This window comes from Arvicanthis niloticus, chromosome 16, assembly GCF_011762505.2.
Source record: "Arvicanthis niloticus isolate mArvNil1 chromosome 16, mArvNil1.pat.X, whole genome shotgun sequence".
In the NCBI taxonomy this organism is placed as follows: domain Eukaryota; kingdom Metazoa; phylum Chordata; class Mammalia; order Rodentia; family Muridae; genus Arvicanthis; species Arvicanthis niloticus.
In genome coordinates this window covers 14,771,916-14,798,797 of record NC_047673.1, presented here as the reverse complement: position 1 = coordinate 14,798,797, position 26,882 = coordinate 14,771,916, and the positions used below count along the sequence as shown (strand labels likewise).

The 26,882-nt window shown below is 43.3% G+C and overlaps 1 protein-coding gene across 1 annotated transcript; it reads left to right on the top strand.

Moving 5' to 3' along the window:
• The first annotated feature begins 55 nt into the window (after positions 1-55).
• Positions 56-26,666, top strand: Polb (DNA polymerase beta). The gene is made up of 14 exons (XM_034520914.2): positions 56-220; positions 419-476; positions 4,229-4,295; positions 6,572-6,646; positions 7,297-7,355; positions 9,173-9,222; positions 14,160-14,211; positions 16,299-16,353; positions 16,443-16,515; positions 16,881-16,951; positions 19,831-19,917; positions 22,995-23,059; positions 24,060-24,199; positions 26,420-26,666. The coding sequence occupies exons 1-14, from the start codon at positions 160-162 to the stop codon at positions 26,512-26,514; spliced, it is 1,008 nt and encodes a 335-aa protein (XP_034376805.1). The 5' UTR covers positions 56-159; the 3' UTR covers positions 26,515-26,666.
• Positions 26,667-26,882: the final 216 nt, after the last annotated feature.

Genomic DNA, 26,882 nt, shown 5'->3' with positions numbered 1-26,882 from the left:
GACGGTAACCCTGACCCCCTCCTTTCAGGGATTTCCCTACTACCGCCCCGGCACCCGCTAGCCCCGCCCCGTAGCCTGGCGCGTGACGTCACCACGCTGCGCCCTGTCAGGCGCCGCCATTGTTCCACCGGTAAGACCCAGGTGTGGGTCCCCGGCGCCATGAGCAAACGCAAGGCGCCGCAGGAGACCCTCAACGGCGGCATCACGGACATGCTCATGGGTGAGTCCCGGGTCGCCCTCCGATCCCTCTCCTCGGCCGGGCCTCGCTTCTCTCACCCCCCCACCCCCCGGTCGCAGTCGCAGCGCCCGGCAGCGTCCGTCCCGGCTGCCGGAGGAGGAACCCTCCCACCCCTCCCTCCCGGGACCCACGTTCGCGGGTGTGTACTTGTGTCCTCGAGCCCTTTGTTGTCTTTTTCAGAACTCGCAAACTTTGAGAAGAACGTGAGCCAGGCGATCCACAAGTACAATGCGTACAGGTACGTTGTTAGCCGGCGATCCAGGACATCCTAGTTTGCTGTCACTTAGCAGGGATGGGGGGCGGGCGTCCAGTGGTTCTTTGGACGATCGGAAAGAGCTTTTAAAAAGAAAAAAAGCCAAGTGGCACTTTATTTAACCTATACAGGATTTTGGCAGAGCTTTATAGGGTTAATTGAGGAGCGTTTACAGTTCTGACTGAAAATAGATGTCTGATGCATATTATTCCCACCATTAATCTTGAATGACTGGAAATAACAGTGCGGCTTTAAAACATAATAAACAACGGTAGAGGTCTGAACTGTGAAATAGATGTAGTTCAGGAAATCACCTTTCCTTCTGGTTGGACTGTAACAGGTCCTGTAACCTTCCTGAAAACCAGTTGCCCATCACCGCACTTTCTCCTGTCCAGTATTCCCAAAGTCAGCTACTTAACCTATAAACATCTCAAAGCCCCTCAGCTTTTAAAAGTAAAAGTTAAACTATCCTTGCTTTCCCCAAGCCAGCCCATACGTCGTACAGTTAGTGTTCTCGAATAGTCTGTTCCATGCCTGGACTTTCTCATCTGGAATTATTATTATTATTATATGTTTTTATTATTTGTTTTATTTGGGGGATTATAATTATATAATTTCCCCTTTTCCTTCCTCCAAACACTTCCATATATAATCCCCTCCTTGATCTCTCAAATTCATAACCTCCTTTTTTTTATTAATTGTTGTTACATATATATTTATGTATGTATATACATACATTTTCCTAAATACGTAAATACAACCTGCACCAACTGTATAATGTTACTTGTACATTTTCAGAGCTGACCGGTTGCTATTGGATAACCTGTTGGTGTGTCATCCCTGGCAAAGATTGTTTCTCTGCTTTCAGTATTCCTTAGTTTTCCGTGGTTCTTTGTGTAGGGTTGAGGTCCTGACCACTTTGGTGTGTCTGTTATATTTGTCTTTGTTCAGCTCATGTTTAGGCAGTAATGTTAGTGAGACCTTATGAGTGTAGCTTCTGACATTACTGGGCAACACAGTCTCTCAGCGATTTCTCTGACCCTCTGACTCTCACAGTCTTCCCATTCCCTCTTCCACAGTGTTCCCTGGGCCTTAGGTTTAGGAGTTATTTTATAGATGTATCCATTAGGACTTGGCTCCATGACTCTGCACTTTGATTGGTTGTGGTTTCTATAATGGTCTCTGTTGCAAAGAGCAGTTTTCTTGATGAGGGGTGAAGGCTACACTTGTCTGTGGGTATGGAAAGGCTATATTTATCTGTGGGTATGTGAAGGTTACACTTGTCTGTGGGTATGTGAAGGCTACACTTATCTATGGGTATAAGGATGAGCATTTAGGGATTGTGCTGCTTTGGTAAAGTGGTGGTTGTAGGTTCTTCTCCAAGACCTATGGCTTTACTAGCTCTAGGTAGTTGTCTAGGTTGTTGGTACCAGGTATGATTGATTTTGCTCTTGATGAGTGAGTCTTAAGTCCAATTAGAGAGCTGTTGGTTACCACTGGGATACATGTGTCCCTACTGCACCCTTAGAGTTAGCATGCCATGCAGGTTATTGTGGGTCATTGGTGTCATAACTGTATAGGACTGTTAGTTGGTTCTCTCCTTTGGAAGAGTGCCTGTATGTTTGAGAACATACACACCATACTAGGACATCCCTGGCCAAAAAACTCAAAAGAGGGCTTCTCATGCCTAGCTTTGGATGCTTGCTTGGGTGGTTTTGGCTTTTGGAGGGAGCATTGTTAGCTCAGAGTTTAAACTATGTATGTATTATACACAGACTTACATTTATTATTGTAGGGTTTTTTTTTTTTTTTAAGGAAGACATCATACTGTTATTTTGCGGGTCTTCATCCTTCTGTATTCTCTCTCCCCGTTCCATAATTATAGCCCCACCTTTTTCATTCCTCACCCCACTGATCACTGGTCTCTCTCTATTGCTCCCTGAAGCTCCTGTCCTTTCCAAGGTCCCATGTTAGTTCCTGGTTTTACAGTTACTTTGAGATATGTACTCATACCTGAAGATTTGGAGCTAGGAGCCTCCAGTAGAAAGGAAATGCGATATTTATCTTTCTGGGTTTTGATTACTGGTATGACCTTTTCTAGTTCCATTTACATGCAAAGTTTGTGGATTAATTTGTATTTATTTATTATTTATTTATTTGAGGCAGGGTCTTTCTTTGTACCTATGGCTGTCCTGGAACTCCCTACATAAACCACAGTGGCCTTGAAGTCAGAGATCCTCCTGTGTCTGCCTCCCAAGTGCTGGGATTAAGGGCACATGTGGGCCATCACATTCAGCTGACTTTTCCTTATAGCTGGATAGAATGCCACAGTTTTGTCACCTATTTGAAGACGGAAGGACATTTAGGTGGTTTCCATTTCCTAGCTGTCAATAGAGCAGCAGTGAACACAGCTGAGCCTGTGTCTGTGGAGTAGGATGTCGGTCCTTTGGGCGTATGCTAAAGAGTAATATGCTGCGTCATAAGATAGATTTCCAGGCTAATTCCCTGACTGGTTGCACCAGTTTCCAGTCTCACCAACAGTCACTGAGGTCCCCTGTGCACCACACCCTGTACAACAGTTGTCACTCTGACTGGAGTAAGGTGAGGTCTCAAAGCTGTTGGATTTGGATTTCCCTACTTGCTCGGGATGATTTATCTATCAGCCATTTTAATCTTCTTTCGAGCTCTGTTCAGATCCCTTGCCCATTTTTAAAATAACCCATTGGTTTGTTTGTGTTTTGATTCTCTAGTTTTTTAGTTCTGCATATTAATCCTCTGTCAGATTGTGTAGCTAGCAAAGAGTGTCTCCCATTTCAAGAGCTTCCTCCCCCACGTGGGGTTGTCTCTTTAGCTGTGCAGACGTGTTTAGTTTTATGAAGTCCCAGTTGTCAATTGTTGGCCTTAATTCTTGTCAAATGGAGTCCCACTTAGAAAGTCCTCTCCTACACCAATGTCATGGCACTTCTCTGCCTGTGTACTCTGCTAGCAGTTTCAGTATTGCAGGGTTTAGGTTTTCATCTCAGATCCTTTTGAGTTAGTTTGTGTTCAAGGTGATAGATATAGTCCTGTTTTCCCAGCACCATTTGTTAAAGATGCTTTCTGAAAATACTCCATGTGCTGGATGATGATTCAAAGCATATACTGCCTTCTGGAGAACCAGAAGCAGCCTCCTGGCTGCTGCCACCTAACTGATGCTGTATCTTCAAACTGTATCAGGCCAGCTGCTTCAGGATGGTAGGGAACATGGTAAGGTCAATGGAGCCCATGAATGTGGGCCCACTGTTACATTCTCTAGCTATGAAGTGTGTTCCTTGGTCAGAAACAGTTCACAGATGGTGGCTTTGGCAGAAGCATCACATGCTGGAAAGGCAAATCCGTAACCAGAGTAAGTATCTACTCCAGTAAGGACGAAGTAAGTGTTATCCTTCCACAGAGGAAGCAGCCCGATTTAGTCAACCTGCCATGAGGTCTCTGGTAGGTCTGGCACTCAGGAGTAGCAGTAGCCAGGGCAGCCTTGGTGAGTCTCAGTCCCCGTGATCCTACCCACTGTCTTTCTCACCAGTTTCCAGTCTCGCTCTTTCCCTGAACATCCATCGATCAGTTGTACACAGTAGGAAACCATCTATCCTTGTAAAACTTTAATGTGGATATTGGGTAGTATTTCAGTTTAAGAGAAAATAAGCATTTGCTGGCTTTTCAATTGTTTCTTTTTCTTCCTTTTATTTTATTTTTAATAGAAAAGCGGCATCTGTGATAGCAAAATACCCACACAAAATCAAGAGTGGAGCAGAAGCTAAGAAATTGGTAAGCTCAATGAACATGTAGTGAACCCTGTCTTTTGGAGGGGGTGGGGAAAAAGAAAGAAATTGGGTCATGTCATATTAGTGTGCATACCTGCAGGTTTAACAGGGCTGACCAGATGGTTCAGTAGATACAGACTTGCTGCCAAGCATGCTTGCTGAACCTGACTTCAGTCCTCAGAACTACGTGGTAAAAGGAGAGACTCTGGCAGTTTGTCCTCTGACCTCCACATGCACGCTGTGGCATGTCTGCATGCACTCTCACAAAGACACAGTGAAGAGGACCAGTAAACATGGAGCTTCATCCATAAAGTTAGGCTGAGACAAGATGCTACGTAGTGCCTGTCAGATTATACGGCATGTGGACAGAAATGTTTACAGCTGAAGGAGTATTCATCGGCAGTCTTTCTGAAGGGTCATTTGGCAGAATGTGTATATACCATCCCTGCCTTTTTGAGACAAAATCTCATTATGTAGCCTTAGGTGGCCTGGAACTCAGAGAGGTCTCCTGCCTCAGCCTCAGTAGAGCTAAGATCAAAGGTGTCTCCAAGGAATCTTCTGACCCAGTATTTTCACTTCAAAGATTTTGTCGTAAGAAGACCAATGGAGCTACTAAACATCAAGAATTCATTAGTTTATAACTTTGAGCAAAGTACATCCCTAAGTGCTGGGGAGATGCAGTAGAAAGACTGGGCCTTTATTTTCTCATGTTTTACATTTGAGAGGAAAACTATCGAGTATTGCAGCCATGAGTCTCTTCTAGCTGTTGAATTCCTGAAGTGTGATTACTGTAGCTGAAGAAGGTAAGATCTTAGTCACATTTGAGTTTGGCCTTGTTGGCTGTGTCAGTCTGCTCATGGTCCTCTGTGTAAGGTCTAGTGGCATCAGTGCTGTATGGAACTCAGAGGTGCAGGTGCTGCCCTTTCTCCTTACCTCTGACATAGCAAGTCAGGAACTCCAAGGTGGAAGCTAGGATTGGGTTTTAATGGTGTCATTACTTTTTTTTTTTTTTTTTTTAACTTTTTTATATTTATTTATGTATTTGTTAGTTTTTCAAGACAGGGTTTCTCTGTGTAACCCTGGCTGTCCTAGAACTCTCTCTGTAGACCAGGCTGGCCTCAAATACAGAGATCAGTCTACCTAATCCTGGGATTAAAGGTGTGGACCACCACTGCTCAGCACTTTTAATTTTTATCATTAAAAAGAAACGTTTGTTACATGTAAATGTGTGTGGCTGTGTGGTTTATGTGCACTGTGTGCATGCAGAAGCCTGTGGAGGCCAGAAGAGCACATGGGATTCCCTACTGAAGTTACACACAATTGTGAGCCACTCTGTAGGTGCTAGGGACTAAGCCCAGTCTTCTGCCGGAGCAATAAATGGTCTTAACTGTTGAGCCATCTCATATACGTACTTTTTCTTAACACACTTGATTTCTTTTACCAATAAGTACTGCAATATTTCTCATGGCTGTGTATTAGTTCACTGTAGGAATTTACTTAATATATCTTACTGGTGAACCTTAAATTAGTTTTCAAATATTTGACATAAGGCTGCCATGAACTATTCCTGTTCTCAAAGGCAGTCTCAGTTAAATAATATAAGCAAAAATGTTAGAGGATGTGAATACAGGTGATGTTTGTATTTAATTTTCAAGGCCATGAGACTAATTTAATAAACGATCTTAATACTGTGCATGTGACTTTATATTCACATCTTCCTTTTTGTGTTAAAAATTGCTTGCATTTATTTATTTGGGATATGTGCAAATACATGCATGCAGTGGTGCCCGTGTGAAGGTCAGAGGACAACTTGCAGGAACCAGTTCTCTCCTTCCATAAACCCAGGGCATGAGGCTTGGCAACAAGTGCCCTAACTCACAGAGCCCTCTTGACACCCCAGTTTTCTCAGCCTCCCTTAATAAAAGTAGAGGGAGGGTGGGGGGGGGGGAGAAAAAGAAAAGAGAGAGAGACTGGAGATGGGGCGCACGTCCAGGGCTTCTCAGGAGCCAAGCAGCCACTTTCCCACTGACCTATGCGTTTCTAGCCCTCAAAAGTTAATTTTACACAAACAAGAGTGATTTAAAGTTACTTACTAGTTTCTCTCTGTCAGTCCTTTAAGCATTTTGTTCTGGGGAGTTTCTTCCGTGGGTTCAGTTTTCTGTACCTTTTGCTTCAAAACTTGTCCAGTAATCACTTGTTTCTTACTCCTCAGTCTTTATCTCTTGGGATTTGGTAAGCATTGTATTTATATGTCTTCTTTATTTTTAATTTTATGTATAGCCAGGAGTAGGAACAAAAATTGCTGAAAAGATTGATGAATTTTTAGCAACTGGAAAATTGCGTAAACTGGAAAAGGTAACATTTTAACTTGATTTCTTGTTTGTCCTTATAGCCTAGAGCACAATGGTTGATGTAACTCATTTTAGTGAGACTCAGAAGGAAAAATGATGATTGGACCTTCCGGTGTTACTGAGTGAGGAAGGTCGGAGAAAAACCTCTTCTCCCACTTCCTGTGTGTGACTTTAGGACATGGCTGGCCTGGGGCAGAGTTCCTCTTACTATACCATTCATACTGATTGCCAATTTTGATGAAAATAGTCATTATCATTCATGTGTCTATGTCTGTGCCTAAACTCTCCTGAGCATTTTTTATGATTTTTGTTTTTTTTAATGATACAATTTCTGGTGTTTTACGAAGAGACCTTTTAAAAGTATTGGAAAATTGAAAACTGAAAAGAGAGTGGGTATTAAATGTTGGTACTGCAAAAGTGATGCATTTATAATTAGCTAGATCTTGTTATTCTACAACATATATATATATATATATATATATATATATATATATATATATATACACACACACATACACTACTCAGGCCCTTGTGTTCTCTACAAATGCAAATACTTTTTTGCTTTATTTTTAGCATGTTGGTATATTTCCAATAAGATAATTTCAGTTTACAAAGCATTCTTAAATGATTATTTGATTTTTCTTTTTCGTAAAGATTCGTCAGGATGATACAAGTTCATCCATCAATTTCCTGACCCGAGTCACCGGGATCGGGTAAGAGCGGTTTCCTAACAGACGCAGCTATAAACTAGTCTTCTTCATGTCTACCAAACTCGATTGCCTGCTGTTCCCTTTCCAAGCTTGCACGTCTCTCCCTCTCTCACGCTGCTGCCCATACAGTGCGTCTTACAGCTCAGGATCCGCAGCTGTGCCCTCAGTTCAGTTGCTGTTCTGTTTTAAAGGCCCTGCCAAGGCACATGTTACTCCTTCCTGAAACAGCTTGAGTCCCCAGACAAGTGCTTCCTCCTCCTCCAAACTCCAGCACTTACTTTTACGTCTGTCTTTTTATTGCAGACTCTATGTGCTGCTCTGAGCATGCTTAAGTACCTTCTTTACAGCACCTTGTGAACGTGAATAAGAATGCCACCATTCTTAAAGTTTGGGCTTGTAAATCTTTATCCTAATACAAATTTTGGGCTAGCCACAGAGGGAGCTTCTTGAACACTGGTCACATGCGAGGTCGGTGATAAGATGTTAGGTCTGTGGTGCTTTGTTCTCCCTTCAGCTTTATGGGACAAAACATTCTTGTAGGCGGTACAATCATGGTCCCACTGAGTGACTTTATTGAAGTTTTAAACATAGGAAATTGGAAAGCAGCGTGACTCCGCGGAGACTCAAGGCTACTCTACAATGTCTGTTTGAAGGGAACTTAGAGAACATTTGGTATAGTGCTCTTCTGAAGTCCTTTTTCAGGACTCTGACTCCATGTTCAGTGCTGTTTCTTCTTTGACACATTGGCTCCTAGCATCAGTGTCAGTTTCTGCACCACGTATAGTGTGATGTTTGCAGAGCCTCCTAAACCACTGTACAGTGTGTGTTTGTGATTGTGTATGTGTGCGCGTGTGCGTGAGTGCATTCCTTCTATTCTCTGTTCTTACTGTGTAAGACTGACGGCCGACCCAGTGGAGGTGCTTCAGGCAGTATGGGTGCTGTTCCTGTTGCTCCTGCAGCTAAACTGCTTGCCACAGCACAGCACTCTCTTGTTGAGCAGCGACCACAGTGATAATCTCTAAACCTGAAGCAGGGTTTATGATTGACTTTTACTCATTTCTAGTAGCTATTCATTGTGCTTGAGGAAGACCCAAACTTACCTCTTCGGGGCAGGGTATAGCTCGTGACGCCCGTGTACTGCTCGGTGGTATTTTATATGACCCTGTGTCATTCAGCATCACTAATTTTCGTCTTGAACAAGCCAAGCTCATACTTATCCATGGAGCCGTTGTGAACTGTTTGTCTACCTGAGATGGTTTTCTTTTGGTCTCTTAAGTAGCTGGCCTTCTTCATTCATATGTCAGTTTTAGCATCTCACAGGTCTCTACTTCCTGTGCAGTCTAAAGTGGGACATAGGTACCCTGTGATATCACACTATATGCAGCTACCTGACATTGATTTTGTTTATATTCGTATCTGTTGTCTTTCTCTGCCTACTGGCATAGAACCCAGAAGTGTATGTGGCACATAATAGGCCTTCAGGAAAGCTCAGTTGAATTCATGAGGGTTCGAGTGCCCACATGTCTGTGCATGAGCGTCATGACAGCCGGTATCTTATGCTTAGGTATGCTTATGTTATGTGCTTAGGTATCTTTTTATGTTCAAGGTCATGGTTGTCCACCAATTGACTGAAGATGCAAAAACTCTTTGGGTAAAATGGACGCTAGCAAAGTAACCATGCAGCGTTTCAGCAATTCTTGTTTAGCTGAGTATTAACTCCGTGCCTGACAATAGAAGACATACCAATTATCACGAAGACTTTGTTTTCCCCTGCTAGTGCGACAGTGTTGTTTTAATTGTTGTTGTTGTTGTTGTTATAGGCCATCTGCTGCAAGGAAGTTTGTAGATGAAGGAATTAAGACATTAGAAGGTAAGTATGACATAAGTCACTAAGTCCAAGTTAAAATCTCCAGGAAGGCCATCTTGGAAACCCTGTTCTCAAATAAATGTAAATAAATGTGAATACAAATAAAGATGTTTTCGTAACTACATCGTAGAGAGCAGATCTGGAATAAGGTCAACCCTCCTGTTTTACGTTTGTGACAAAAAAAAATTAAGACAAGCAGGAAGTTCCTTTATGCTGTCTGATCTAGAGAGTGAGCTCTAATAGCCCCATTTTGATTTTGAGTCAGTATATATATATGTATATGTGTATATATATATATATAGCAAGGCAGAGAAACAGAGTAAATAACAGATAGATAGCAGACATCATCACATCCAGCACTCAGAGCATCTGTCCCAGATCAAACGGGGAAGCCCCCTTAAGATGGCCAGGCAGACTTCCTAGTAGACAGTCCTGAGTAGAACAGTGTCCCCTCTGGTGAGTCTTCTGGGTAAAAGAACAAACACAGCTATAAGACCATGATCAAATCAGATGCTCACAATATCCTGCAGAACTGTCTGGGCGAGCTTTTCTTACCTGGATGAGCTTCTCATGGCTACACTACCGGCTTCTCTCCCCCACTGCAGGCTCTTTTATATAACGGGCTAAGAGTAGTCCCAGCCCCCATTTACCTTCTCTTTGATAATCAGGGCAGTGGTGGTACACTTGGGCTTGCCACCTGTCACACAGTTAAGGGGACCTTAAGGACACTTTGGGATACATATACTTGAGTCTGAAATGTGGGGAGGAGGGCAAGGGGAACAGTCCTGCTTTGAAAGTTAGCTTCTCAGAAAGCTCAAAAGCACATGTCAGACTTCTCAGCTTAAAGACCACAAAGTAGTAACTATTTAAAAATTTTGAGTATAAATTGCTTTTGTTTCTTCATGTTTACGACAGTAACATTTTAGACTAAAAGCTAAACTATATATGTTGACAGAATGTATCTGTTAGATTACAGCTGTTGGAGGAATGTTTGCTTTCAAAGAAATGGAGGGAAAATTAGAGCCTAAACCAAACAGTTTTAGTACATTTCCTTTACCATAAGCATCCTTTAAATGTATCTCCTCACTTTCCAACAGTCCATGTGCATTCATTGTCACATACTGTGGAATGTGGACTGTGCCCCACTGACATAGGATGAAATATTTGTGGGTTCAGCTACCTCTAAGCAACCAGATAGGCCAGGTGGCCAGGCTTTGGAAACTGATCTAGTTTGAATGCAACTTCCAAAACCTCATCGTAGTGGGTTTGTTAGTCCCTCAGCTTCTGGGCCACATAGTACTATTTCTGACTTGCAGGGTTTGATATAATGATGTCTGTGGAGTACTTAGAGTAGTGAGCAGCGGTGAGCACTTCAGCATGGTCCCTGGCACTGTGTAGTACTGTAGTGAGCAGCAGTGAACACTTCAGCATGGTCCCTGGCACTGTGTAGTACTGTAGTGAGCAGCGGTGAGCACTTCAGCATGGTCCCTGGCACTGTGTAGTACTGTAGTGAGCAGCGGTGAGCACTTCAGCATGGTCCCTGGCACTGTGTAGTACTGTAGTGAGCAGCGGTGAGCACTTCAGCATGGTCCCTGGCACTGTGTAGTACTGTAGTGAGCAGCGGTGAACACTTCAGCATGGTCCCTGGCACTGTGTAGTACTGTAGTGAGCAGCGGTGAGCACTTCAGCATGGTCCCTGGCACTGTGTAGTACTGTAGTGAGCAGCGGTGAGCACTTCAGCATGGTCCCTGGCACTGTGTAGTACTGTAGTGAGCAGCAGTGAGCACTTCAGCATGGTCCCTGGCACTGTGTAGTACTGTAGTGAGCAGCAGTGAACACTTCAGCATGGTCCCTGGCACTGTGTAGTACTGTAGTGAGCAGCGGTGAGCACTTCAGCATGGTCCCTGGCACTGTGTAGTACTGTAGTGAGCAGCGGTGAGCACTTCAGCATGGTCCCTGGCACTGTGTAGTACTGTAGTGAGCAGCAGTGAGCACTTCAGCATGGTCCCTGGCACTGTGTAGTACTGTAGTGAGCAGCAGTGAACACTTCAGCATGGTCCCTGGCACTGTGTAGTACTGTAGTGAGCAGCGGTGAGCACTTCAGCATGGTCCCTGGCACTGTGTAGTACTGTAGTGAGCAGCGGTGAGCACTTCAGCATGGTCCCTGGCACTGTGTAGTACTGTAGTGAGCAGCGGTGAGCACTTCAGCATGGTCCCTGGCACTGTGTAGTACTGTAGTGAGCAGCGGTGAGCACTTCAGCATGGTCCCTGGCACTGTGTAGTACTGTAGTGAGCAGCGGTGAGCACTTCAGCATGGTCCCTGGCACTGTGTAGTACTGTAGTGAGCAGCGGTGAGCGCTTCAGCATGGTCCCTGGCACTGTGTAGTACTGTAGTGAGCAGCGGTGAGCACTTCAGCATGGTCCCTGGCACTGTGTAGTACTGTAGTGAGCAGCGGTGAGCACTTCAGCATGGTCCCTGGCACTGTGTAGTACTGTAGTGAGCAGCGGTGAGCACTTCAGCATGGTCCCTGGCACTGTGTAGTACTGTAGTGAGCAGCGGTGAGCACTTCAGCATGGTCCCTGGCACTGTGTAGTACTGTAGTGAGCAGCAGTGAACACTTCAGCATGGTCCCTGGCACTGTGTAGTACTGTAGTGAGCAGCAGTGAGCACTTCAGCATGGTCCCTGGCACTGTGTAGTACTGTAGTGAGCAGCGGTGAACACTTCAGCATGGTCCCTGGCACTGTGTAGTACTGTAGTGAGCAGCAGTGAGCACTTCAGCATGGTCCCTGGCACTGTGTAGTACTGTAGTGAGCAGCGGTGAGCACTTCAGCATGGTCCCTGGCACTGTGTAGTACTGTAGTGAGCAGCGGTGAGCACTTCAGCATGGTCCCTGGCACTGTGTAGTACTGTAGTGAGCAGCGGTGAGCACTTCAGCATGGTCCCTGGCACTGTGTAGTACTGTAGTGAGCAGCGGTGAACACTTCAGCATGGTCCCTGGCACTGTGTAGTACTGTAGTGAGCAGCGGTGAGCACTTCAGCATGGTCCCTGGCACTGTGTAGTACTGTAGTGAGCAGCGGTGAGCACTTCAGCATGGTCCCTGGCACTGTGTAGTACTGTAGTGAGCAGCGGTGAGCACTTCAGCATGGTCCCTGGCACTGTGTAGTACTGTAGTGAGCAGCGGTGAGCACTTCAGCATGGTCCCTGGCACTGTGTAGTACTGTAGTGAGCAGCGGTGAACACTTCAGCATGGTCCCTGGCACTGTGTAGTACTGTAGTGAGCAGCGGTGAGCACTTCAGCATGGTCCCTGGCACTGTGTAGTACTGTAGTGAGCAGCGGTGAACACTTCAGCATGGTCCCTGGCACTGTGTAGTACTGTAGTGAGCAGCGGTGAGCACTTCAGCATGGTCCCTGGCACTGTGTAGTACTGTAGTGAGCAGCGGTGAGCACTTGAGCATGGTCCCTGGCACTGTGTAGTACTGTAGTGAGCAGCAGTGAACACTTCAGCATGGTCCCTGGCACTGTGTAGTACTGTAGTGAGCAGCGGTGAACACTTCAGCATGGTCCCTGGCACTGTGTAGTACTGTAGTGAGCAGCGGTGAGCACTTGAGCATGGTCCCTGGCACTGTGTAGTACTGTAGTGAGCAGCAGTGAGTGCTTCAGCATGGTCCCTGGCACTGTGTAGTACTGTAGTGAGCAGCGGTGAGCACTTCAGCATGGTCCCTGGCACTGTGTAGTACTGTAGTGAACAGCGGTGAGCACTTCAGCATGGTCCCTGGCACTGTGTAGTACTGTAGTGAACAGCGGTGAGCACTTCAGCATGGTCCCTGGCACTGTGTAGTACTGTAGTGAGCAGCGGTGAGCACTTCAGCATGGTCCCTGGCACTGTGTAGTACTTGTCAACTAGCCAGAAAGTAAGCTACCCATATCTCAGGAGGACTGTGTATTGTTTTGCCTGTATCATATACAGTTTCTCCCAGTGAGATGATTGGCCAAAAGGGTCAAGAACTTGTGAGTCTGACAAAGTTATTCACCTGGTGATGCTAGAACCTCCTGTTCTGGTTTTTATATTTCATAATTTAGATATGTAATATAATGGTGACTGTATATAATTGTTTACATTTCATTTCAGATATATTTGGTAGTATTTTCTCTCTGAGAGGTAGTATGTGTGCATTTATCAAAAAATGAATATTTTTCTCCATTTCTTCAGAGGGAATTTATGTATCTCTCAATATACTGGTTATTAAACAAATTACATTTGAAGCTTAATTTCTTGTTTTTTTCTATAGCGAAAGTTGCTACTGCATTCATGTCTAGAAAGACACATTGTTACATTTTTTCCACATAAATGTTAAAAGATGAGGATAATACCCTTCTCTCCATTACACAGTGCCTTCATAAATTCATACTCAATGCTAACTAAACAGGGAAGTTAACACATGCCTAAGAAGAATGAGTCTAGGCTGGGTGTGATAATGATACAGGCATAGGCAAGCTGATCTCTGAGTTCAAGGCCAGCCAAGACTATGTTGTAAGACCCTGTCTCAAAGAAAAGTCAATTATAAAACCTTAAGAAGTCGTGGATACTATTGCTGCCATAAACAGTATTGTAAGCTACATTCGATGTGGTAAGGGTGTTTTTAACTCTAGCCAGTAAGATTGCCTGTAATTCCTCATTTGTTTCTATACTTTTTCATTACCCACTAATTGAAATTTTGACTCGTTACATAATGATCTTAAAGTCAGGTGTTTGTAATGTTGACTTGGAGACGTGTCACTAGTTCTTAATCTCTGGTGTTTTTTAAGTCATTGTGTTTTGAAAATCATTTAGATATCTTTTCCTTCAGGGTAGTTCTTTGTAGAAAAAATAATTGGGTTTAGTATCTTTTTCTAAAATATATTCAATTTAAACACCTCAACTTTATCTCCTATTCAGATCTCAGGAAAAATGAAGATAAGTTGAACCATCATCAACGAATTGGGCTGAGGTATGATAGCCAATTTTGATGCCTCAGGTGTAAAAGTTTTTATAGACGTCTAGGGTTTTTTATTTTTTTGGTTTTTTTATTTTTTTTTTACTTTTTGAAATTATAAAATTACTCCCTTCCCTTTGCTTCCTCCAAATCTTCACATAAATCCCTTTACTCTCTTTCAAATACATGGCCTCTTTTTTACATATGCATGTATAGACATTCTTTGATAACCTTGAGACTTAGCTACATACAACCTTTAATTCAGAAATGCTAAGCTTTGTGCAGTTTTGTAAACTTTATGCCTGTGCTCATATGTTTTATTGCATTGTAGCTGCTTGCTTATGTTGTTTTCATTTTCCTTGAGAATTCCTTTCATTCTTTTAACTTTTATCGGAGAACTTCCTTTTAAAATAAGAAGAAGTGAGAACTGAGTATATCAGATAGAGTTAGGTGAGGCTCTTTGGGGGCGTGCCTGTTGTTTGAGATATTGTTTCACCTTGAACAACTCATGTAGCCCAGGCTGGTCTTAGTCTTGTGATTCTCTTGCTTGGCCCTCCAAGATCTCAGATTACAGGCTTGAGGTGTAGACCCAGCTCAAGTAGCTCTTGAGGAACTTACCCCTTGTCTGTGAACATGAGGCATGTAAAGTTTGCATGAATATAAGAAAGATCTCAAATATGTAAATGAAAGTATAGTATACCAGCATCAACAGTGGTTTTGTGTAACGTGTTACAGTGTTAGTATACTAGCACTCTGTCTCTGCAGTTATATAATCTTGGTGATTTGGTCCAAATTGCATTTTTTTTCCTATTGGTGCCTTATGATTTCTTTCCTTTCTGCAATCCTTGGAGAACCTGAGTGTTAGGGGAATTATAAGGTCTTCTGAAGAGCCTGTGCACTCAAAACTGTTCAGAATGCATGCACTGTCTTAGGCATGTGTATAGACATTATTTCAGGCTGCAATACTATCCTATTGGGCTTCCTGAGATGTAGTTTATACATTATGTAGTTAACCTGTGTAAAATACACAATTGAACAACTTCTAATATATTTACAGGGTTGTGTAGCCACGATTACAGTCAGTTCTAGGGCATTTTTCCTGCCCTAAAGGAGCCTGGGACTCTCTTACTCATTTAACCCTCACACACTTCTTCCTAAGCTTAGGTACCAATAATCTTTCTACTGCTACAACTTTTCCTGTTCTGGATGTTTTACACATTCATGACTGGCTTATTCACTCAGTGTCTTGTTATTCTTAGGTTCATCCATATTGTAGGATAATATTTAAGTACAAAAATTGTAATATTAAGTAAAAAAAAACTTTTGGTATAATTTTCAACATGCATACATTGTATAACATTTTGTTACATGTATACATTGTATAATGTTTTAAATTAGGGTAAACATACCCATATCCTCAACATTTATCATTGTCATGTTGTAAACATGCAAAATTCCTTCTAGCTTTTTGATGCTGAATGTTATTTAGAAAGGAAATAAAACCATATATAGTTTCATCCAGCATCTAGCTCCACATCAGAACTGTCTTCCTCTTTTTGCAGGTTTTAGGTGCTTTGACCTATAAACCTTTAACTTTATCAGTAGAGGGCGGTCTCCTTTGAAAGCATGCAGCAATAATATCTATTTTACTGTGGCCTGTGTTGTTATTTGTTTATTTAGACTAGGTCTCATGTATCCAGGACTGACCTTGAACCTGCCATGTAGGCAGAGAAGGATAAACACCTCCGAAGTGCTGTAATTACAGGCATATGCCACCAAGTCTGGCTTATCCAGGGCTTTGTGCATACTAGACAAAAGGCCTCCCAACTAAGTTGCATTCTGAACCCTATTTCTTTATTCTTATGTGAATATAAAGTTTATGTATTAAAGTCTGAAATCTTACAAAGGATGCAGTTTGGATTAATTAAACAACGGGTGCCTTCTCCACCACTCCACCACCTGCCCTGGCTTTCTTGATATCTTCTAACTGAATTCTAGTCTTGATTTTTGACAAATTATCCCCTTCTATGCTTGATATGGGAGACAGATTTTAAACATTAAAATTATACAGAAGTCTCTTTCCACTTGTTATATCTTTCTAGATATTTCGAGGACTTTGAAAAGAGAATTCCTCGTGAGGAGATGCTACAGATGCAGGTAAGAGTACACATGGTGCTCTCTGTAGCCTGAGAAAGCCAGCTGTTGTTAGAATACTGACTTCAGTTTTTTTTTTTTTTTTCTATTAGGATATTGTACTTAATGAAGTTAAAAAAGTGGATTCTGAATACATTGCTACAGTCTGTGGCAGCTTCCGAAGAGGTAACATACTTCATACTCTCGAGTTATTCATGGCTTAATGTTAAAGTTACCCAGTGTGTGTGACAGACTTGGATTAAAAAGATGTGATTAGTGTCACTAAGACCCCTAATATTAGTTAAATCTACTTGTTCGTGTTTATCCCATTACTACTGTTTATCCCATATTCTGTCTTCTCTGTCATTGTACCTGAGTGATTGGACAGAAAACGGAAGTCTTTTATCTCATGTTAGATATGAATTACAGTGTAATAGAAAGTTACCCTGTTGGAAGTAGGGCCCTTGTCTGTGTGTCTTTGATTTCATTGTAAGTTGGTCTAATTAGTAAGTTTACATAAAGAATTCAGTATATGTTCTTTTCTATCATAGGTGCAGAGTCCAGTGGAGACATGGATGTTCTGCTGACCCACCCAAGCTTCACGTCAGAATCAAGCAAACAGGTATCTCAGAATGTACAACCAAATGTGATCAGTCCTGCTCAGGAGGTGCATCATTGTCTAACTGATAGTTGGATAGTTTCACCTTGTGGATTTTGTTTGTTTATGGTGCTGGAGATTGAACTTGGGGCCTCATGCAGGGACTCTACCACTAAGCTATAACCCTAACCCTGAGGTTTATTTTAATCTTTATATATAGACACATAGACACACACACACATACACACATACACACACACAGACACACATAGAGTATTGTTGCAAATTAAACATAAGTGAGGGAGTAACTAAGTGAGTGAATCTCTGGGAGTGGAATCTGCTGATGATCCTCACCATGTAAAGTGAGAAAGGAGAAGAGCTAACGTGAGGGAGACCCTCACTGACAGGTAGGCGTGGGGGAAGAGCCTGCGCTTGAGATGTGAACGTCTGTGTGTCCTCTTACTGTTTTCCATGATAAACCAGCATCTATAGATAAAAATATGCCACAAACAGTACCACATTTCTTTTACAGATACCTGTATGTGATAAAAACCACATATGTCTTGCAAATAAAAACTCTTTAATTTGTAGCATGAGCGAGCACCCACAGGAAGGAAGGGTGGTGGGAGCTCTCAGGAAAGACACACACCGCCTGTCAGAAAGTGCTCTGTAGTACTTCATGCCTCACAGCAGGGTTAAGGGTTGTTACAGTTGTCATATATGCAAATATTTCACAGTAACTGGTTTCCAACAGCTTTAGTTTTGATTTTTTTTTTTTTTTTAAGGAATTCATATGAATTCAGAGTTTATCTTAAACAGAGCCAAGGACTGTGGTTAGAAAGGACGTCAGGTAAAATGTCAAGGGGGCGTCCCTGTGCCTTCGCTCCAAAGTCTTGTCCCATTAGATCAGGAACCCATAGTGTTTTTCACATATCTCTCCTGTCCCTGCGGTCTCTACCATACCTGGTTCCTTACTATGATTGCCTGGTCTTGCATCTTCATCTGTGTGATGTCACATGAGCCAGGACACAGACACCTGGCAGACGTCTTCCCACAGCAGTGGATACACTGGTGTTCCCTGACTGCCATCCTGCTGGTCCCCTGGACTGTCTGTGTCCTATGAAAGGCAAAGGGAGTTATAGAGAAGGATTCAGGTTTTTGAGCATATCCTAATATCTAAAGAGATGAAATTGAAGAAGATGTTTTCAGAATTATTTGCTGTCAATTTCAGAAATACTTAGCATAAAATACATACTTTCATTAAGAGAGTTTTTATCTTGCAGAAGGACTAGAGATATAGCTCATCAAGTAAAGCCACCTGCCACCAACCCTGACTCAGGTTCAGTCCCTGGACCCACATGGTGGAGGGAGAGAGCTAATTCTCTCAAGTTGTTTCTCTGCCTTGGCATGTATACTAAATAAATAAATGCAAATAACTACTGTAAAACTTGTTAAGAACATATAAAGGCAGATATCTTTGCTTTTTAAAAAGAACTAATTCTTTGCTTTGATGAAGCCAAGTGAAGTTTATTATCACTGAAAGCATAAGCATGTTTTTTTTTTTTAAAGATTTACTTATGTATACAACGTTCTGCCTGCATGTATGCTTGCAGGCCAGAAGAGGGTACAAGATCTCCTATGGCTGCTTATGAGCCACCTTGTGGTTGCTGGGAACTATACTCAGGCCCTCGGGAAGAGCGGCCATCTCTCCAGCCCCGCATCAGTAGTTTCTAAGAAAAAGAAATCATTTCATTTGATGGTCAGACATGGTGGCCTGTACTTGTAATCTCATCACTTGGGAGGCAAGAGGTTTGGTGTGAGTTCTGTGTTAGCCCACTCTACAAAGTGAATCCGAGGCCTGACAGGGCTCTGACGCAAGTGAGCAAAACAAAAAGTGGGTGGAGTGGGCGGGGAGACGAAATGGAGAAGATGAAAGAAGAAAAACAGTTTAGTTTGATGTGTTTTCTACTAGAGGGGAAATATACTCAACACATGAAAGAGGAGGCTGGGAAAGATGGCAGCCTGAGTTGAATGACTGAAACCCACTCTAAAAGCCAGATGTGGTGGCTGGCGTGCATCTGTAATCCCAGCATTCCTATGGGAAGATGGGAAGTAGAGGCAGGACAGTCAGTGGAAGATTGCATGCCAGTTTTCTTGGAGAATCCCGAGTAGCGCTGAGAGACCCCAGCATGAGAGACAACCAGCTCTGAAGCTCTATTTCCTGCTTATAAACCACAGCATGCACAGGTTGGCATGCACACACATAAATTAAATGAATAAGTAATTGTGGAGATTTTGTCTTTAATGATGCACATGTGTCTGTGTAGGAATGTGTATGTGAGCACAGGTGCCCTCAGAGACCAGAGGTGTTGGACCCCTAGAAATGCAGTTACAGGCAGTTGTGAGCCACTTCATGTGAATGCTAGAAACTGAACTGGGGTCATCTGGAGGAACAGTAAGTGTTCCTAACCACTGAACCATCCTTCCAATTTTACGTAACTTCTCTTTTTTAAGGAAAACAGCATAGGACTGGAGACATAACTCAGGTAGAATATTTGAATGTGTAGCATTCACAGGCCCTAGATTGGGTCCCTAGCACTGCATAGAACAGGGCATGATGGTGCGGCAGCAGGTTATCCTGGCCTACACAGTCCTTACACAGGCTGCGGCAGCAGGTTATCCTGGGCTACACAGTCCTCACAGGCTGCTGCAGCAGGTTATCCTGGTCTACATAGTCCTCACGTAGCCTGGAAGGAAGGAAGAAAGAAAAGAAACAGGGTTAGGGGACATAGCTCACTGGCAGAGACTAAGGCCCTGGGTTCACTTTCCAACACCAGAAAACGTTTTTCTTGTTGTAACAGTATTCTTTTTCTATTTCCTATTTTCTAATTATGACTATACAGCCAAAGTTGTTACATCGTGTTGTGGAACAGTTACAAAAAGTCCATTTCATTACAGATACTCTGTCAAAGGGTGAAACAAAGTTCATGGTAAGTGTTCATTTGTTTTAACTCCTCAGTGACTTGTAGCTTTCTGTCACCATCAACAAATAGCTGCAGGGCAGAGCATGGTGGCACAGGCAAAGCTCCAGGACAGCCAGAGCTCCGTAGGGAGACCCTGCCTCAAACAACAGTTACAGAAGAGAGAGCGGAACGCCGAGAGCTTGGGAAAAGTAATTATCAAGACCTCCTAACTCTCAAAGCTATTTTCAGAACATTTTAGTAAAGCCTTTTCTTGTAAACACCTTGTTAATAATTTAAATCACCAAAATAATTAGGCAGAATTTGCTTTTTAAAACTATTCATAATAACAAGCACAAAGTAAATTCTTTCCTAAAATAGCAAATGGTTTCATATTCTCTGACTCAGAAGATTTTTAGTGAGTGAAATTTGAAATGCCTGATTAGTTCCAGGTGGAAAACCCATCTCAAAAGAAGGGGGTTGGGGGGAGAGGAAAGGAAGGAAAAGGAAAAAGCAAAGTTCTCATGTTTTCCCTCGGCTTGTCTTCATTCTGTTACTTCCTTTGGGTTTGGGTTTCTCCGTGCTGCACTCTTCCCATGTCACATGACTGAAAGGAGAGCTGCAGAGCAAGGCAGTGACAAGGTACATCACTGTCAAGTAGAACAGCAGCGACTTCCAGAGCCTGGAAGCAGGGAGCATCAGTTGGGCGAGCCGTTTAGGTGGGCCGGGGTGGGTGACAGCTGCATAGCTGTTTTTACACGGGTGCCGTCTAAGAACTCTCCAGGAACATGGAGGAATTGTTTAACATTAGCACATCAGATAGTAACATTAGCCTTGAGGACGAGAATAAAGAAGTAGAAACCCAGTCTCTGATAAGAACTAGCAGGCGTGTGAGTCCAGGCACCAGGCCTGCAGCCGAGCACCTCCTGGTGATTCCAGCTGGGAGCCACCGTGGCTGCACCACCTGAAGGTGAATTTGAGGCAGAACTTGTTGATGCCGGGAAGATTTGTTTCATATCATGAAAACAAGTCTGTTTCGTTAAGCTGGAGGAACAGTTAAAGAAAATGCCCAGTTTCCTTCAGACTTTTGTTTTGCCAAGTGAGACCAAGTGACTTTTAGTGACACATTAGCTTAGAATATGACAGTAGGCACTTACAATTGGAAACATTGTGAGGTTTGAGGCTGGAGAGATGGCTCAGCACTTAACAGTGTGCACTGCTCATCCAGAAGACCTGAGTTTAGTCTCTCCCACCGACAGCAGCTGGCTCACAACTCCCCTAGACTTCCAGCTTCAGCCTCTGTGGGCATCTCCTCTTGTGCACACACATACACACACAAGATTTAAAAAATTTTAAAGTAATATGGCAAATTTTGTACCTTTTTACCTGTGTAGGATGGGTAATCATCCAGTTCAGAATTATTGCCTATTTTTGGAAAGGGAAAAGCTGATAATAAAACTTAACTCACCATGTGGAGGGTGGCTCGCAGCTGCCTGTAACACTAAGGGGTGGGTTGTCTCAGGCCTCTAGTCTCTGTGCACCCTAAACTCAATTTGTATGCCCATACACATTACAGAGAAGGTAAGAAAGAACCACTTCACATTTTACTTGCTACAATAGGGTTTTTAATAATCAAATAAATCCCCGTTTTCCTGAGTTCTGTTCTGTCCCATTGCCTCCGCAATACCTATGAAAAGTCACTAGCCCTGAGTCATTACCTGCGAATCATCGCAGACCTGAGGCCTCGCGCGCGCGCGCCCACACACACACACACACACACACACACACACACACACACAAATTAAAACAAAGTAAATCGTAATAAACACTAGAACTGTAGTGAAGACTCAGGCACATAGAAGACAACCCAATAATCTCCTCTTTTAATTATCTTGCTTGCTTTGTTTTCTCTATTTCTAAGATTTCTTCAAACTCTTTTACATTTATATCACACTCAAATCTTTCTTGAATATTTCTCTTCTGTAATATTCTGCCTGCTCCGTGAATCAAATTATCTTGTTATCTGTGAATATTGCTGGCAGCATTCTCAACTTGTTTGCTTTGTGCATAATTATTATTTTATTTGGGTTGCTTCTTCCTGTTTGATTTGGTCTCTTTCTCTCATGCTTGGTGCCTTCCTTGGCTAATCTCTACTTTAAAACCTGCAAAGGTGAAGTTCTAGGAGCATGCTTCTTGCTTGCCTGGCATGTGGCTCTTTAGTTACCTATCAGGAATACTCTGAGCAGGTGGAAGCTGTACATCCTGACACGGTACACTGTATCTGAAGCATGTCTGTCTGCAGCATCAGAATTCATTGAATAATAATAAGTTTACAAACTACACAGTTTCAGCTCCCCAGCTGGCTAGAAAAAAAATGCTAACAAACCAGTTGGAGAGTTCCTGGAGGCATTCAGGACTGAGTAGTCATGGGGTCAGGCTGAGCTGCAGAAGCACCAGGACCCTTGGTGCAAGGTCAGGACCAGGTCCGGAAGGTGGGCAGATGAACATGTAGGTAATTTGAGTATGTCACACACACAGTGAAAACATTGGGAATGCCCTGGCTGTACATCCTTTGACATGTGTCCAGTGAAGATGCCAAGCATCAGTGGGTCTGGACTTTACAATGTTGGGTGACCTTTTGTAAGTTCAGGTTGAAGATACTGATTGTCGCAGGCCTACCTAGTTTTCCTGGCATAGTTTTAATAATCCATGTATAATGTGTTCCCAGTCTTCTTTGATAGTTTTACAGGTGACATTTTTTCACGTATAAGGATAAGTTATTAGTCTCCACCTCATGGCTGCTGCTGGACAGTAGGTGGTCTCTCAGCACAGTAGAGTGCAGTTGAGCTGCATCTGCGTTTGGACTCAGAATAGAGTCATCCAGGGCAGGCAGTCTGAAAGCCCCAGCTTCACACAGCTTAGAGCAGCACAGTGACGGCTCAGGACACAGCCTCATCTTCACATAGAGCTTAGACATGGCTCTATGCTAAAAGTACACAAAACTCTAGACTGCTGGAGTTAGCTCGAAGTATCTTCATCTTGAACATTTGATGAACAGTAAGCCTTAAGTTGAAGCGGTCTAAACATTCTCTACAATATCTGCATAGGGTGTTTGCCAGCTTCCCAGTGAGAACGAGGAAAAGGAATATCCACACAGGAGAATCGATATCAGGTATGATTCAGATTCTTGAGTCCTGCTTGCTCCTCTACTTAGGGTTACATAGATATGCAGAGCCACCTTGTATTTTAAGGGATGATAAATTCCTATGAATTACAACGTTAGGCTGAACTGTGTGTTTACAGACAACAGTGTCTCAAGATTTGCCCCTCACCAGAATACGGCCATAGCTGACATGGTTTTCTGTGTTGTAATAAGTAGATGCACACCTCTAGCAAAGCAAAGCTTCCTGGGTGTAGCTGGAACATGGAGCTAAACGTCCAGGTTCTGGCAGCCCCATCAGCCTAGACTCGGCTGCCTGTCCTGATAGATCAAAGACAATGGCGAGAGTCTCAGATATGGGTTCTTATGTCTGCATTGGGAAGAACAGACACAAGCTTCTGACATCCTGGGCCCATTTTCTGTGCTTTGGTTTGAGCTTTAGGTCTAAGTAGGGGAAGAATTAAAGCAGGGACCAAGGGAGGTGAGGTATGCACAGTTACACAGTTCTCAGAAGTCTGTGGCCCTAGATCCGTCACTCTCTCAGTTCTCATCCTGCAAACTGGCCCAGTGGTTCCTGAGAGGTAGTTATTCCTGCTCCAGTGTGCAGTCTCAGCCTCAGCCTCACCAGTAACTGCCCCTGTCAGAGGGATGGCCCCTACTGTCTGAGGTTTCCCCCATGTTGGAACCCCAGATGACTCAAAGAGGTAAGGGAGAGGTTTGGGACAATGGTGAAAGTAAAGCAAAAAGCTCAAGGCAAAGGGAGTTTTGCTTTTACTTACCTTGTGGGTCCAAATTAGTAGGCAGTGTGTTTAGAAAAGCAGCTTCTAGCAGCTGCAGTCCCCATTTGCAAGCCAAGGTGATATGGTGGCCATTAAACAGTCAACCTAACGTTGGCTTTTTTGTGGGTGACTAGAGAACGCAGACTTACCTCAGGTGTTTTGTCTTTATTAATTTTAGAAAACCTTTATTCGTCAAACTTGAAATATGTAATAAGAAATTATTTTTCCCTAAGGTTGATCCCCAAAGATCAGTACTACTGTGGTGTTCTCTACTTCACTGGGAGTGACATCTTTAATAAGAATATGAGAGCGCATGCCCTGGAAAAGGGTTTCACAATCAATGAGTACACTATCCGCCCCCTGGGGGTCACTGGTGAGTGTCTGTGACTGCCTTACACCATCTGCCCCCTGGGGGTCACTGGTGAGTGTCTGTGACTGCCTTACACCATCCGCCCCCTGGGGGTCACTGGTGAGTGTCTGTGTCTGCCTTACACCATCTGCCCCCTGGGGGTCACTGGTGAGTGTCTGTGACTGCCTTACACCATCCGCCCCCTGGGGGTCACTGATGAGTGTCTGTGTCTGCCTTACACCATCCGCCCCCTGGGGGTCACTGGTGAGTGTCTGTGACTGCCTTACACCATCTGCCCACTGGGGGTCACTGGTGAGTTTCTGTGACTGAGTTTCTGTGACTGCTTGTCTTTTTATCTGGAGAGAAGGTTGTTTCGAAGGATATTTTAGCTGAGTTGTCAACATGTGCTGCAGTGCCTGTAATTCCAGCACTAGGGAAGTCTGGAAGTAGGATTAGCTGTGGCTACTCAGCAAGTCAGAGAGCAGCTGACTTGACATGAGCTTCCTCTCAAAAACAAGGTATTTTAAGATAACAAATTCTAAGACTTTTAGTAATCCTGCTGTGGTGGTTTGAATGCTTGGCCAGGGAGTGGTACTATCAGGAGGTGTGGCCCTGTTGGAGGAAGAGTGTCCCTGTGGGAGTGGGCTTTGCCAGTCTTCTCCAGTTTGCCTTTGGAACAAGATGTAGAACTCTCAGCTTCTCCAGCACCATGCCTGCCAGGACAGGGCCACGCTTCCCACCATGATGATACTAGACTGAACCTCTGAACCTGTAAGCCAGCCCCAATTAAATGTTGTTCTTATAAGAGTTGCCTTGGTCATAGCATCTCTTCACAGCAATGGAAACCTAACTGAGACACCTGCCATTCATTTGATTGTAGCTTCTTTATGTTTTTAAACATAGGAAACAGAAGATCCTTTTAAGGCCTCAATTGATGGCCAGTAAGGCAAAAGTTATTTCTAGTCTGTTAGAACTGGTTAAACTGCTGGAGATACAATAGCCTAGTTGCTACAGTGCTTGCCTTGCATACATGACGCCCTGGCTTTGATCCTCAGCAAAGGGGGAAGGGTGGTATAGGTTAAGTCCTTCCAACCTACTTATGATACTCATTTTAAAAATATTATTGATCTAAAGGCTTTTGTTTTGATGTATCTCTGAGACTGATGAAGAACTTGGCTATTATTTCTTTTAGTGTCACTCAAAACTGGTACCTGAGACTGTAGATCAGTAATAAAGCATGTTCTTAGGATGTAATAAGGCCCTGGGTGCCATCACCACCACGCCTACTCTCATAAGAGACAATAAAACAAAATTTAAAAAATTACAGAGTAATTCCTAGGTAATTTACTTTCATATCATGCTGTGAAATTTAAAGAATAGATGAGGCAGTTCAGCAGTAAGGACTTACTAAAAGTCTGGCCCTGGCCTTGGGACTCACAGTGGAAAGAGAACAGCTTTCTACAATCCTCTGTCTTCCACGTGTGACCTCTGTGACATACATATGCCCATGTGTATACATGCACATGTTCACACCCCACATACAAAACTAATAAAAGAATATAATCAATGTTTTTAAAAATCAGAATTTAACAATTGTGTTTAACATCTCACAGTCTACTGTGTAGTTTACTAGTAGTGTCTATTAGTTGTATCATTATAGACAGGACTTAGATCTCATGCATATTGGAGCACTGCTTTTCAAATTTCAACATTCACACAGTTTACTGGGTCCTTATTAAACATGTGGGCTCTAATTTCATAGGTACTCAAGCATCTATTTCATTTCATTGATTTAATTTTGGAGACAGGGTATCGCTCTGTAGCCCAGGGTGGCTTAGCCATGTACACACCTGACGCAAGAGTTCATAATTGTGGTAAACTTTGAAGTCATGCCACTACTGCTAGCTTAAGGACAAACCACAGTCAGAGTTACAGAAACACTATTTTATGAGACCCAGCAGAAAGGGCCATGAACTAGGATGACTCCCGGCCAATCTGTAACACTGGTAATAAGGCAAAAGATTCATGCAGACTGGTGTCGGCAAGTGGAGGTGAGTAGGAAAGAACTTGTTCCAGGTGGCTTACTCACTTTCCCCTGAGCTGGAAGTGGTACCTGGTCCTTGCATTCTGAGTCAGCCTGCACTTCTGAGGGAGTCCCTCGGGCCAGGGCAGCTCTCAGTCTGTAATATTTAAAAAGTTCCCAAACTAGTTCTTAAACTGCTTTTGTTTTCTCTCTACTTGCAGGAGTTGCTGGGGAGCCCCTTCCTGTGGACAGTGAGCAGGACATTTTTGATTACATCCAGTGGCGCTACCGGGAGCCCAAGGATAGAAGTGAATAATGCCCTCTCTCCACCCCAGGCATATCCCACTAGGAGTCCTAATTTATTTCTTAACCTTTGCTATGTAAGGGTTTTTGGTGTTTTTAAGTAATTGCGTCTTCTCTGTGCTTACCATGTACTATAGTCAATAAACGTCTCGAGCTGTTATTGAATATTGTCCTATTGTGTGTAAATTTAGTTAAGTCTATGATCACAGTACCATGGGTTTACTAGAGAAATGTAAGAGCTGACGTGATAGACAGTGTTTAATGAATTTCACTTCCACCTCACACTGCAGCACCGTCTTCCCTACTTGTCCCCTATTTACCTTACAGGTTAGCTGTCTCTCTCAGAGCTACCTCTGGAAGTCGGTTCAGTATCTTTAGAAA

What these genes read in the sequence shown, in the direction of transcription:
- Polb (XM_034520914.2), top strand. Translation starts at nt 160, where the DNA reads ATGAGCAAACGCAAGGCGCCGCAGGAGACCCTCAACGGCGGCATCACG. An exon ending in AATTGCGTAAACTGGAAAAG is followed by an intron (nt 6,647 to 7,296) that starts GTAACATTTTAA and finishes TTTTTCGTAAAG; the next exon opens with ATTCGTCAGGATGATACAAG. An exon ending in CGTCAGAATCAAGCAAACAG is followed by an intron (nt 16,952 to 19,830) that starts GTATCTCAGAAT and finishes ATGACTATACAG; the next exon opens with CCAAAGTTGTTACATCGTGT.